The sequence below is a fragment of the Dermacentor andersoni genome, chromosome 6 (assembly GCF_023375885.2).
Source record: "Dermacentor andersoni chromosome 6, qqDerAnde1_hic_scaffold, whole genome shotgun sequence".
In the NCBI taxonomy this organism is placed as follows: domain Eukaryota; kingdom Metazoa; phylum Arthropoda; class Arachnida; order Ixodida; family Ixodidae; genus Dermacentor; species Dermacentor andersoni.
The window spans coordinates 97,661,553-97,675,563 of record NC_092819.1 but is presented as its reverse complement, the minus strand read 5'-3'; the positions used below and the strand labels follow the sequence as shown (position 1 = coordinate 97,675,563).

At 45.1% G+C, this 14,011-nt stretch overlaps 1 protein-coding gene across 1 annotated transcript; it reads left to right on the top strand.

Moving 5' to 3' along the window:
- Positions 1–1,053: 1,053 nt before the first annotated feature.
- Positions 1,054–8,591, top strand: LOC126523084 (uncharacterized). The gene is made up of 4 exons (XM_055066274.1): positions 1,054–1,152; positions 5,947–6,538; positions 7,987–8,054; positions 8,468–8,591. Exons 1-3 carry the CDS (start codon positions 1,116–1,118, stop codon positions 8,012–8,014), a joined length of 657 nt encoding a protein of 218 aa, XP_054922249.1. The 5' UTR covers positions 1,054–1,115; the 3' UTR covers positions 8,015–8,054; positions 8,468–8,591.
- The last annotated feature ends 5,420 nt before the right edge of the window (positions 8,592–14,011 follow it).

Below are 14,011 nucleotides of genomic sequence, written 5' to 3'. Positions count from 1 at the left end.
TCATATGCAGCGTTGCGGTGCTGCCGCTAGCGTATGGACAAATAATTTCAATCAATTCTAAATAAACAGTGACCGAAAAGGTGCGGGGGATATGTCTCTGAAAGTAAAATGTGTTTCCCAGGATTTTTTGAGAACATAAGTAAATCTTTCTGTGTTACCTGACCAGTTTGAGCATTTCGCTTTAGAACAATAGGCTAGGTGGGATGTATTCGAATCATGCCAAAGATGGAAAAGGTGCGCCTTCTGCAGATCTTGCAGTTTTCACTCGTTATGTCGAATGCTTTATTGATGCCACGCGCCCAGTCAGCGAATACGCGATCTACAAACGGGAGAGAATCGCCTAAATTCCTTGACACATCGGTGCTCGTTTTACATATTCTTAAGGCCATCACTCTATAATGCAAATTTTTGAACGTGTGGCACATGGTACATAAATGGGTCAGGAGGAAGAAATAAACCTGTAACAAAGTTACAAGAGACAACAACATAATGGGAACACAAAATGACAAAATATTGCAGTACACGACAGCGCCTTTTCAGACGCCCGTAAAAAGATACAAAATGTATCTATGTACATGTGCGCAGATGCATAGAAGAAAAAGAAAAAAAAAGAGAAGCATTGTGCTCACGCACTGGCTACTGCACGAAACATAGCGCGAAGATACATTCGTAGAAGAAAGTGACAAAAAGAAACATTGTTCGCGTGCCTTTGCTCACGCTTTACTTGTTTAATTCGTGGCATCTGCTCATATCCATTTTCCTGCTCTCCCCGCTGCAACCATCTGCTACGTTGGGAATACGCGCTTCATCAAGACCTTCGCATCGTTCCAGCGTCCACTTTCAGAAGCAGAGAATTTATTATTTGCTATAAAAAGAAAAATGGACTGCCTGTTGCTTTCTCTTCCTTTCTTCCTTCTTTTCTTTCTTTCTTTACGCTTGCTACATAATATACATATTTTGTGGAAAGAGCTGCCGGAACAAGAAATATTGTTTACTGAGGCATTATTCTCCTCCTTCCGCACATTTCAGCTGCTACTGCTATATATAAGCAGACGCAGACGCTTAACTTTCACTTTTCCACGGCTGATCTAGAGGCACGGAAGAAGACCACAGCCATGAAAGCCTTCGTCGCCATCGCAATTTTGTCTGCAGGTGAGATAGCTTGACTTCAGATTTTCCGCACCACCGTCGTTCTTAGACCAAGAAGGTCTTCTTAGACCTCATCGTTCGGAGTCACAGTGACACCGCTGCACGCACTCACCAAAGATTGCAAATTCAAAATAATTGACGCGAGTCGTTTCCACAATTGGGCGATATATGTCTTTTTCTTAGTCGAGGTCATTACAGATACGCTTACCTTCGCTAAGAACCACGTGCAAGTTATTCCCACCCATAGAAACGTATGACTGCTGCGGAACGAGCCTTCAGTTGTAAGCGTCGAAGCGGCGTAACACAGTGCCTATCCTATAAACACTATGTGGTACTCTAAGCTCTCTGGCTCAGATTAACGTCTGTTTTCTCTTTTTGTGTGGTTGTGAGCACCGAAAGGCGGCCCAAGGAAGGGCAGAAGATCATGACTGTCGGTGGTGCACAGGCTATCAGTGGCACGCTGTGGAGAACTATAGACAAACTGGTCTTGCTTTGAGCAGTTAAGCAGAAGACCAGCAAATTTTAAAGAAAAAAATTCGTGGCGTTGACTTCTAGGCCTTTTAACTTGCTGACTTCGTATGTAGCTGATACAGGAAAAGAAACAAGGAGAAATTTCCCAGGCAATTAGTGGTGCGCCGGTTTCTAGAAACGCAACGTTCCTGAGAAGTGAGGAAACTTGCGCACACCATGAGATTCCGTCACGTGTTTTCCCTACGCATATTCTAAGAAATGCTGATACCTTTTTTTCATCCTTGTAAAGGATATAAAATGACAAAAGAGCAGTAAAATCGACTTGTTCGCCGAGTTGGAAGATAGAGCTTCTTGCCTCAAGAAACTTGAGTAGGAAATAGATCAGGAAAGTGCTGGTTAGTGCCGGCCGTATAAGATGAGCTAATGTGCACATTCGTGTACTCATTCATGGGTTTATGAGTAAGTGCATGTTCAAGGATACACTACTGCGAGGCGCACGTGAGCCGCAAAAGAAAAGCTCAAAAAATTTTGATTACGCTTAAGCTTCGCCTTTAGGAGTGGAACGCGGTAGCATTCAAAGTTCCCTGATTACTTCTCACGATTCTACAACATATGTAACCGTAATCTTTACCTGAGAACGCTTGCGGAGAACGCTATGCACGAAGGCGTGCTTTCTGGTCGAAACGCGGCCTCTTGCAAGGGCCGCGATGCGGCGGAGGCGAGCGCCATCTGGAAGTCTTTCAAGGAAGCGGGCGCGCTGCTCCGTGGACTCGGAGGTACTTACGCGCCGGCGTGCGCAAATGGCGGACGCCGCCTCCGGTCTGTGCATTGTAGAAACGCTGGAAAATGGGCTCGAGTTCTCGCGTAACAAAATTATGTTTTCTCGTATATTCAAATTGCAATCTGATAGCTATCATCTCTGTAGGTTGTAAATCGTAGTTTACGAGTTTTACACGTATTTTAGCTAGAGAAATTCAATTAGTTCAGTGAACTCCTTGCGTCCCATGAACGGCCTGGATATGTGTGGTTCGAAAATCACTTTTTGCCGAAGCGACGTACGGGCGATGGACGCCGACGCCGCATTTTCTGCGACATACGCTCCTTAACGCTTTCGCATTAGCACACTGTCCTCGTGCAGTGGCGGTAAAATTATATTAGGTTAGACCGTCTTATGTGTAATAAAACTTACTCCGTAATCTTAGCAATGTTAGGGATATTACTGCAATAAATTTTATTATTGCCGGAATCGAATATTATTAGCCGTTGACTGGGAATACCGAAGTGCAGAATGCGCAAGCTAATTAACTGCTCAATGACGCTATTATAACGCATAAAAAATTATGCAAGCCAGATCATGAATCGTTATGTTACGAAATGTTACGAGATGAGAAAAAAAAAAGTCTGGAGTCATTTATCACTGGAGGTATTGTGTTTGTTTTAAAGAACTACCACATACGTATCACATTAGGAACGTTAAGAGACAAGGAAACAGATACGCTCTAATCTCTTTCGCATGCTGGTCTTAAAGCTTGTTTAACCACTGCAAGAATTTTAGAAAATTTATATGCAGAATAAACACCAGTTTATTATCGTTTTAAACATAGCAAGAAAGAGAATAAATGTTCAGTAGGTCTCATGGGACCTTGCGCTTGACCTCAGAACATCAAGCGCTACCTCTAACCACTGCCCTTTTAAACGCTGCGAAATTGGCGCATGGTTCATCGTAGCAAATGCAATCTAGTTTGACTTGAGAAACACGAAGAGTTCAGTAGCATGCTGTCCTATTCTTGAGAATAAATTTCTTTACATGCATTTGTAGAACATCGCCACACCGAATCGATCTATTTAAGGGCACACAGGTTGCTCTGTTAAAGTGTAGTACTCTGAATTACAATTTCACGGATTTACTTACAAGCTATCAGCGCAGATACAATTTCGATGCACTTCTCCAGCAAAATGGGTTATACTATTTCCAAAGAATTATAAGTTTGCCTATCTCGAGAGGCCTAAACGAAATGAATCCACAGTATAAACGCTTTCACAAAATAAACGCCGAAATGAAGTGTCATCGTAATTTCATTCTTGCAAAACTCGCTTTATTATGTCTTTCACACTGTCTTAATATTCGATGACCCGAACATTACTCCGAAAACTTGATATGAGCTTGAAATTGGAACAGTCATAGTTGTTATTTTGTCCCCTTTTTGTGACATATTGGCACACAGAAAACGACTATACGCTCCTAGATGAGAAATCTATTGATCTAGTTCAACTTAAAAATATTTTCCCTTAGTGTCCCTTTCGAAGTCAACTGCAACGAAATTTCATTCTGGCTAAACTCATTATAAATGAGTACTGTATACTCTTGCAGCATTTTTTGCAAAACTGGAAGGCTGGCAATAGTAGAATTTTATAAGTTGACGCCTTTGACGAGAACCTAAGCAGACGATGCGAGCACGCTGTTGTGATTAGTGCATATATAGGACGTAAATACCAGTGCGTCACCTGCGAGATTTTTCAGTGCACCGCAAACACCACCCAATCTGGGTCGGCAGCCGAGGAGCTGCGCGTTCGTGGTCTTGCGCCAGTTCCAGATAGTGGGCATTTTTTTCTAGTTTCGATATCAAAAACAGCTATTTTTGTTAGCTTTTCTAGATGCTTCCACTCTTACTCCAAGGGCAAAATTTTTCATGGATAATGCTCTACGCTACGCCACCTTCAGTTTCAGTTTATTTCTTTAATAAGGAGGAGACATACATGCTTACAAAAGCATACAGAAAGAGATCCCAGAGCATGTGGCTGAAAGGGGACCTCCTGCCAGAAAATATATACATTTGAGCAAATACAGTATAAAACCGCAATGCATTAGTCACTAAGTGGAAAATTATACAAAGTAAATGTAGTACAAACTGCAAAATAATATAAAGTCAATAGCTAGTCGTACAATTAAAACAGTAGTTTAAGGCATTCGCAACAGAACAAACCAAAAATATTTATAAAGGCTACAAAGGAGAAACAAAAACTAAAGAAAAAGGAAGAACGGATAGCAAATGAGCAGGAGTGAAGTGAGTAGCTAAGACATGGGGATTATTTTGGCTATCTAGTAGAAAAGTGAATGATGTTTTCTTGAAGAAACCTCAAGACGAAGAGCGCTCGACATCTAGTGGGAGGCTGTTCCAAGTAGATAATGCTGCGAAATATCCCGATTGTTTTTCATAATTAGTATGTATTAGTGGCAATAAGAAATTGTTGTTAGCTGCAAATCTTGTGCGGTTCAAGTTAACCAAAGCAGCCTCATAAAATATGTTTACTGGAGGAGGATTAAGTGTTACCTTAAGTAACATTACGGCTAATTTATATTGAACAACATCTTTTACTGAAAGTATTCTGTGGTTGAGAAGCATATCAGAAGCATTGCAGTAGAATGAGCTGAACGACAATATCCGGATGGCTTGATTCTGCAAACGCTGTAGTGGTGCTGTATGAGTAGGATATGTGTTACCCCATGCTGTCATGCAATAATTGAGATGGCTGTGAATAAAATAAGAATACAAGGTTAGCAATGTTGGTTTGCTAAAATAATATCTAGATTTAAGTAAAATTCAAATACCGGAAGAAATATTGCGCTTCAAGTAGGCGATATGCTTCGTAAATTTTAAGTTTGAGTCAGGAATTATTCCAAGAAATGAGCATTCATTAACAGCACTGATGTCAAGAGAGTTTAGGTTGACAGTGGGAATGAATGCTGGTGTCCTATGATTCGAATGAAAAAAAAACATAAAAGACGCTTAGGTAGGATTTATTCTTAGCGAGTTACGCTGGCACCTCGTTAAAAGCTTTTTACATGGTCCATTCTATTTTTTACTGCAGCTTACTTTTAACAACACCGTTTTCTTTTCACTTGTGTAAGGGCTGCTTAGATTAGGCTTGTCCATTTCATGGTGCGCCACGGAAAATTCAAAGCACAAAAAAAAATTTACTGTGTGTTCTCGTTGTGCGCATTACTCACGACCTATAAAATTTGAAGATATTGTCAGGTAACAATCTATAGCTCTCATGACGTAATTCATTGCTTGGAGACACAAAAAAAGGGAAGAACGTAAATGAAGACAAGCAGCTTCCATTTTTAATACTGCGGTGCGAATTTCATCACAGAGCCCCAACTATCCCTCTCCCCTTGCTTAGTTGACACTTCCAGCGATGCGAACGTGACTAACAGAAACGCGCTACTTGTTTACACAACGCCATTATATTTCGGGCAGTTAGAGTAAGAGAGGTTCATAAATTTCATTTCGGGTTTTTCTAACGCAAAATTTTCATCTATAGCTTCACTGGCCTATGCTGCGCCCGGGTCAAAGGTGGACCTCAGCTCTGGGCTTGGCGGCAGCCTCCCTGGAACTGGAAGCAGTCTTGGATCTAGCAATGACCTGAGCCTCGGTGGTGGACTCAGCGGCTCCGGGCTGAGTAGTTCCGGACTTGGCGGAAGTATGAGTGGCGGGCTTTCAAGTAGTTCATCGGGACCTAGTGGCTTCGGAGGCATGAGTCTCGGAGGATTTGGTTCTTCCGCTTCTAGTAAACCTCGTCCTGGCGCTGGACCAGTGGGAGCAGGCCCACAGGGATTTGGTGGTTTCTATGGAGGTGGTTTCCCAGTAGGCTACGGTGGATACTATGGCCCCGTAGGTTACTATGGAGTGCCATTTGGCTTCGACTCGGGCGACTTCTACGGCTTCGGAGGCTACGGCGGTGGACTCGGCGGCTATGGCTACGGTTTCCCAGGTTATGGCTATGGCTACGGTTTCCCTGCTTGGGGGGGCTGGGGCTGGGGTTCCGGAATCTCCGGTGGCCAGAGAAACCTCCGTGGTGGAAGACAAAGCAGGCTCGCTGGAGCCAGTGGAAGCAGTTCCGGCTCATCATCCAGGTAAGTGTGTTCTAAATATTGTAGAAATACCCAACGTTCTTCTCAGCGCTATCTCAAACTAGGTATTCAGAATACTTCGCTTGCATGAACTGGTTTCCTCATTGCCCAGCGTCCTTGGTCCCACCACTCATTACCGTGATGGCGTCATAAAAGGATGTTTGGCGCGCCGTTGGTCAATCGTAGGCGGCAAAATAAGCTCCGTTTTGTGAATGCGGGGCCTCAAGCGCCAATACAATCGTTTTATAGCGCAGCTCATGTGCGTCCGTCCCTGTGGCGAGCGTCGGCGTCGGCGTGACCAAGCGAATGAGCTAAGCGAAAGTTGAAAGCGAACGAGGTGCGCAGTGGGGGATGAAAGACGCGAACAGGACAGGGGGAGGAGGAAGATATCGCGAAAGGGTGAGAATAAAAACATAGTGCGGCCACAATTGCTATGAAATGGCGCCAGAGCAGTGCGAGTCGTCTGGGAGGTTTGTCGGCGGCGGCGGCTGTTGTGAATCGCACTTACACGTCACCCACGCGCGGCTCTCACATCTCCAGATTAGCAAGGCAGTCGCGCCCCGCTTCGCTTCGATTGCAACGTGCCGCGCGGCACAGATAGTGCGCACCAGCCAATATATCACGAAATGAGAGCACGTGTAGAGCTGCGCTGAAATTTCGCACTAGGCAGTATCGTGATTGTCGGTGAATTTTTGTTACTGCGTCAGCTTTAGAACGCCCATGGTGTGCCTAGTGGCGTGGGAGAGGAAAGAGTAAAGAGCAGGTGGCGACGAGATGAAAGAGGATGTGTTAAAGAGACAGAGGGTGATGTGGCGTCACACTTTAGGAGCCAATAGGAATGCAGACGGCGCACAGCTGGCACACTGCCAGGGATGAGGAGAAAATCGTGCTTTGGCGCGCTTCGACGGTTGTGGAGGAATGTCTGTGGCGTTTGAGAAGTTTAGACATGTAATCTGAAGGCGCCTGTATTTGAGTATAGCTTAAAATGAATGCTGCGCCTTGAACAAGCGGTATGGAAAGTCGTGCTGAGAAACTTCACCAAAAGAAGGCCGCGGCGAAGCGACGGTAACGATAGATCGAATCTGAGGAAGCCCGTAGGGTTCGCTGGCTGCAGCAGCTGATGCGAAGTACCGCAAGCGTGTTGTAGAGTCACAGGAAGAGCGCCAACGTCGGTTAGCAGGAGACGTGAGCTAAGTGTCAGGTGGACCTTGCTACGCCTTAGGCAGAAGCCGAGGCGAATGCAGATGGCGAAGTACGACGACCAGAAGCCCAGACAAAGCGGGGCTTGCAAAGCGCTACTGCTGGTGCTTTTTCATTGGATGAACCAGTTGATCGACCATAAGGTTTCCCTCCTTTACTTTTAAGAAGCCACTTATGTTGTTTGCTGTTTCGTCTTAAGAAAGGACAAATTTCAAACATTATCTTTTTCATTTTTGTCTTTTTTTTTCTAGCACTTCCTCTAGTTCCAGCAGCACGTAAACAGCGTACGTCGTCATTGCTCAGGTTCCTTACATCAACGGTGAGGATATGCTCTTGTATTGCTCTTTTTCCTACTAGCTACTTGGATTCACATGAGCCATTCATTAATGAAGTAAGCCACACCACAATCACTATAATAATAAATGTTTAAAATTTAGATTAGATTACAAATTTATATTTAGATTGCAAGTGCCATAGTGTATCACAGACCAAAGCAATGGTACGTGTGTCCATGCTCCCGAAGCTCGTTAACCCATATGAATAACCCCTAAAGTGAGGCACTTCGACTCTTTACATTTAATTTCCATTCAAACAGCTAAACACCATGCTATCTCAAGTAAGCTTATAAATATTTTTCTGGTTTCAAAAACCAATCGTTAGACGGCACCTTCTTCTCGTCCTTCGTTACTTTAAATGTGGACATGAAGTAAAAATGCATTTGTTTTCTTACAGTGACCCATGGTGCGTCCCCGGTCTTTTCTAAAGAACAGCAAGAAGACTCTTCAATGTAGGGAACCAGTGAAATTTCGACAACGCAGCCTTTCCGAATAAAAATATGCAGCATATCAAGTAAAAAGTCTGTTTCTTTCTTCCCAAATCCCCTCGTCCCAACAAAATTCTACAAAATAATTTATTTACGTAACAGTGATTCCCGACCACACTGGCATCTGCGATGTAGAGCCTCTGAGTACTGCAACCGCACGCACTCGCACACAGACAAGTGCATGCTCGAATTTCGCTGCCATGAATCTCCCGCACGCCAGTCATCGCTGAAGATGTCTAAATAGGGCTGCTTCGCTTAAAGGGGCCCTGAAACACAATTTGAACATAGTAAGAAAACGCTACCGCTCTGTTAACGAGGCTCCTGCAAACATCTGAGCCAAATGTTATTGCACAGCATGCAGCAGGTAATTTACAATCCCGCATCAAAAGCAGCGAAAGAGCGCTTCTCTCTCCTTCGCAATGTCGTCGTGCCGCATCATAGCATGCAGCCGAGAGAGAGAGAGAGAGATAAGAATACAGGAAGGCAGGGATGTTAACCAGTCAATAGTCTGGTTGGCTACCCTACACTGGGGGAAGGGAGAAGGGGAAGAGAAAGAAGGGAGAGAGAAGGTGTAGGTACGCGTACGGATAGCACTTCAGTTAAAGTCGCTCGAGCAAACCAGAAGTTCTGAGAAAACACAAAAGTGCCTTCACTGCCTTCTGAGCCGATGATCGGTCGGGACGGTGCTCTAATATTGTCTGTTCACTCAGAGGACGATCGTCTAGTTTCCTCAATGTGTCGGACAAATACTGTCTTTGTGCTTGAAATTGAGGACAATGGCACAATATGTGGTCAATGTTCTCCTCGCATGCGCAAACATCACATGCAGGACTATCAGCCATTCCAATTAGTGCTGAGTAGGCATTTGTGAAGGCCACTCCAAGCCATAACCGACACAGAAGAGACGCTTCACGCCGGTGCATACCGGCTGGAGGTCTGAGTTGAAGTGACGGGTTTAGTCGGTGCAGTCTTGTGCGCCTTGTATGTACGGTATTCCACTCTGCTAAGGAGATAGTGCTTGCCAGAATGCCAAGTTGTCTCGCGGCGTCGGTCCTTGAGAGCGGAATGGGGACGCAGCGGTCTTCTTGGTTTGACGTCCGAGCTGCCTTATCGGCGTCATCATTACCAATGATACCGCAATGACCTGGTATCCACTGAAAAGAGATATCATGGCCTTTTTCTCTTAAGTGATGGACAAGTTCCGCGATTTCGCACGTGAGCTGATCGTGAGTTCCATGTCGGAGAAATGAATGCACACATTGCAAGGCCGGCCTTGAATCGCAGAAGACTGCCCATTTTCTAGGACTTTCAGTATTTATCACTTGAAGCGCGTCGCGGAGAGCCGCGAGCTCTGCAGCTGTAGACGTAGTGACATGGGAAGTCCTGAACCGCTTGGTTATTCCCATTGCTGGTATAACTACAGCGCCGCCGGAACTGGTTGATGTAGTTGATCCATGAGTGTAGACGTGTGTGCAGTCGCTGTATTTCTCGTACAAGAGAAGTAAAGTTAGTTGCTTGAGTGCTGATGATGGCAAGTCCGACTTTTTCTGAAGTCCTGGGACTGTAAGGTTCACTTGAGTACGGCGCATGCACCATGGAGGAATAGAAGGCCTTGCCGCAGGTGTGTAACCTGACCTGAAAGAGGCACGGTGCGCGAAGACAGTCGCACTGAATGTCGTGTGGGGCCTATCTACTGGGAGACTTGCTAGGTGGTGGGTAGGGGTCCGGGCGAAGTGTCTTATATGCACACGCATTGTTTCAATGCTAATGTGCGTTCTAATAGTGAAATCTTGAGCGACTGCAATAACTTCAGTCGTTGACGCACTCCGCGGTAGACCGAGACATATCTTGAGTGCTGGGGCTTGGATGCTTTGGATTGTGTTCAGGTTAGTTCTGCAGGTGTTGGACATGACCGGTAGGCTGTACCGCAGGAATCCAATAAAGAGGACCCTGTATAGTTGCAGCATAGAGTGTATTGGCACTCCCCAGGTCTTTCCTGCAAGGAACTTAAACATATGGCAAATTCCTGTCAGGCGTTTTTTCACATAATTCACATGAGGGGTCCAGGAGAGATTTTTGTCAAGGACCACTCCCAAAAATCTGTGACTCGTGCTGTACGAGATCATGTGTCTGTCGACGGATATCACGTATGGTGACATTGATTTCCTGGTAAATGCCACCGCTGCGCACTTCTCGTATGATATACGAAGTCCTTGTTCTCTAAGGTAGGATGATGTTAAAGTAGCTGACTTTTGAAGCCGCGCGCGAAGCTGCAGTCGCGTCACAGCCGACGTCCAAATGCAAATGTCGTCGGCATAGATGGAGAGCCTAACGGTGCCTGGCAGGATGTCGGTGAGTCCAATGAGTGTTAGACTGAAAAGCGTTGGGCTGAGTACTCCGCCCTGAGGCACCCCACGGTTACTGTAATGCTGGGAGGTCGGGCCATCCTCAGTAAGTACGAAAAAGGATCTCTTATGTAGATAGCTACTTATCCAAAAATATACTTTGCCGCCAAGTCCTACTGCCTCTAACGCGTTGAAAATCGCTTCGTGCGTTACGTTATCGTACGCTCCTTTAACATCCAGAAACAGAGCAGCAGATAATCTTTTGCAGGACTTCTGGTGCTCGACGTACGTCACCAAGTCGATAACGTTGTCTATGGAAGAACGGCCACGCCTGAAACCGGCCACTGCATCTGGATATACCTGGTAATGTTCGAGGTACCATTCTAGCCGTGCTAGAACCATCCTCTCCATTAGTTTTCCGATGCAACTGGCTAGCGCAATTGGTCGGTATGATGCAATGTCTACAGGCGACTTGCCAGGCTTGAGCAGTGGAATTAGGCGACTGGTCTTCCATTCTTGGGGAACCGTACCTGTCTGCCAGGAGCTGTTGAACAGGAGCAGGAGCACTTTTCGAGCCTCATCGCCAAGATTACACAGGGCACGGTAGGTTATACCGTCGGGTCCTGGTGAAGATGAACGCTTGCACAAGGCCAGTGCAGCTTCGAGCTCGTCCATGGAGAAAGGACTATCCATGCGGGAGTCGCGTGAAATTGGTGAGTGGCGGAGCGTCGATGTTCCAGCGCAACTACTTTCGCCAGCAATCCTCCTGCAGAAAGCTTCCGCTACGTCAATCTCGCTGCATTGTTGGTGAAGGGCCAAAGCCGAACCAACCAACAGCAACTGCCTGATTCGGCGATCGCGGGAACTTTCTCAGTAATGCAGCTATTGCTCACTTGAATTAGGTAAATGAAAAAAATTTCACGTCAGCCATCTCAAAAGGGCAGAAAAACCGTTTCGTTTTTGCACTGCCGGACAACACGCGACCGTTGCTGCATCAGCTATACGTGACCTCCAAGAGGAAAACGTAGCGCAGATACCGCGGCCAGCACGGGGGGTGCCATCACGAGCCGTCTCTTAGCTGAAACGCTCTACCTTTGGCCGGGGCCAGCGAATGACTGACTGCTCCTTTCACTCCCTTGCCGAATCCCCTGCGTAGCTTTCAGCGCGCTAGTGGAAATGAAAGGAGAAATAAAGCCGCTCAGCGGTCGAATAACTACGTCTAACGCCGCTTGTGGTTCAATGATTTGAAGAATGTTTCCGGCAGGAGATTCGTGAGGTGACCTAATTTAATAGCGATGCCACTCTCTGATTAGTTACAAACGTGTCTAAGGGGCCCTTTCATGGTGTAAGCTGTGCAAAAGAAATAAAAGTACATCCTACAAAGATGCGCCTTTAATGATGTAAAAATTAATTTGTAACTTCTAACATCAGCTGACACATCACTCTATTTGGGTGCCAGTATCACAAGCCATTTTGCGTGATCGGGCCATATCTTAATATATGCCACTTGAAATCGAAATCAAAACTTCGAAATAGCTCGGCTTGACGAAAAAATCGCTACTAGCGACACCCTTTTTGTCCGCAAGCTTGCTTACCAAACCTTGATCCGTACTACACTCGAAGCTGCCTCACCAATTTAGAGCCCTCATCAGGCTTTCCTAATTAATGCGTTAGAAGTGGTCGATTTAAAACATCTGAGTATGATTGGTCCAAAAGAGTTAGTACAATCTAACCATCTCTTAGCCTTCCCTATCTGTCCACAAGCCACAAGGCTGCTGAACTGTATTTTCAATAAACTATACCACCATTTACCACACTGGGATAATACTATACGCATTCCTCTCGTCCGAACTTGTCACGAAATATTTAAAAGCCGAAGTGCACAGCGCTTACATGGCACTACTCTTACATTTGTTAAATCGTTCTTGCCCAGCGGTATAGAGCAGTGGAACGAGACTCCAGAATAAGTAACTAATGAGCGTGATAAACAAAAATTTAAGCAGTTACTGACTGCCTGCTTCCAGAACCAATTACTTTACTGACACCTCAGCCATACCTTGCGTTCGCTGTGGGTTCAGTGCTCATACCACAAGCGCCCCTGACATTTTTACGTGCTATTTTCATCATGTGTACCGTGATTACTTACGTGCTTCCCTGTCATGTAATACTACATAAGTAGCGTTTAAGGGTCAAAGAGTTAGTGAGGCAACAAGAACAGCCTTAACCTGTACTACAAGTGAATCGCAGGTGTGAAAGTAGAAAGCCGAATTGAATATAAAAGAAAATGGCGAGATGTCAAAAGTTTCATTTCTTTCACAAATAAAAGAAATTTGGATATAGTGTGAGGAGATGTAAGGGACACGGAAGAATAAGAAGAGATTGGTGGGATGCTTGTATTTGAGAAAAGGGCGGAAGAAAATGTAGGTACAAGAGATTGGAAAGGTAGGTTTAGACCATCATCAGTTACCCCAGCCAATGGAACAGGCCTGGGTGCGATCATTTGCTCAAACAATAAAATTTATTTAGAAACATATTTATCATGCTTCCCCTTGACTAAAAATTAATCTTCTTTCTTGCTTAGCCTTTAAGGCACAATAAATGATGGTGATAATAACGAATTGCACATGCCACGCCAACCATCTATAATAGGCGCCCGTGGAGTCTCGCGCGCTAGATTCGCTTCTAATCACACGAAGAGCTGAAGGTGCTATGTGTTGCCCGAGGCTGCTTCACATTGTTGTTAGCGAGCAAGATATAGACCAAATGGAGGAAGGGCCTGCTATCGCCACATATATCGGCGCTGCCACACTTTAATATGAAAACTGCGATAAGAAAGTATGGAGACCATATTTATTTAGGGTAGCCAGTGGTCATACGAATTATTGCAGTTACTGAAAAGCCGCGCAGAAACCACATTTCATGCAATGATTGTTTAGTGTTAATTTTTATCAGGGAGTGCTCGTGGTTATAGTGCCTTTTTTATTTTTATTTTATTGCGATAGAAATTACATGGACACTCCAGGTGCATTTTTGCCGTCGTCGTGATGTTATGTATGAAGACCAAGGCGATAACACCGTCGCCGCAAGCTGTATGCTGTATGGCAAATG

What these genes read in the sequence shown, in the direction of transcription:
- LOC126523084 (XM_055066274.1), top strand. Translation starts at nt 1,116, where the DNA reads ATGAAAGCCTTCGTCGCCATCGCAATTTTGTCTGCAG. An exon ending in CATCGCAATTTTGTCTGCAG is followed by an intron (nt 1,153 to 5,946) that starts GTGAGATAGCTT and finishes TTTCATCTATAG; the next exon opens with CTTCACTGGCCTATGCTGCG. An exon ending in AGTTCCGGCTCATCATCCAG is followed by an intron (nt 6,539 to 7,986) that starts GTAAGTGTGTTC and finishes TTTTTTTTCTAG; the next exon opens with CACTTCCTCTAGTTCCAGCA.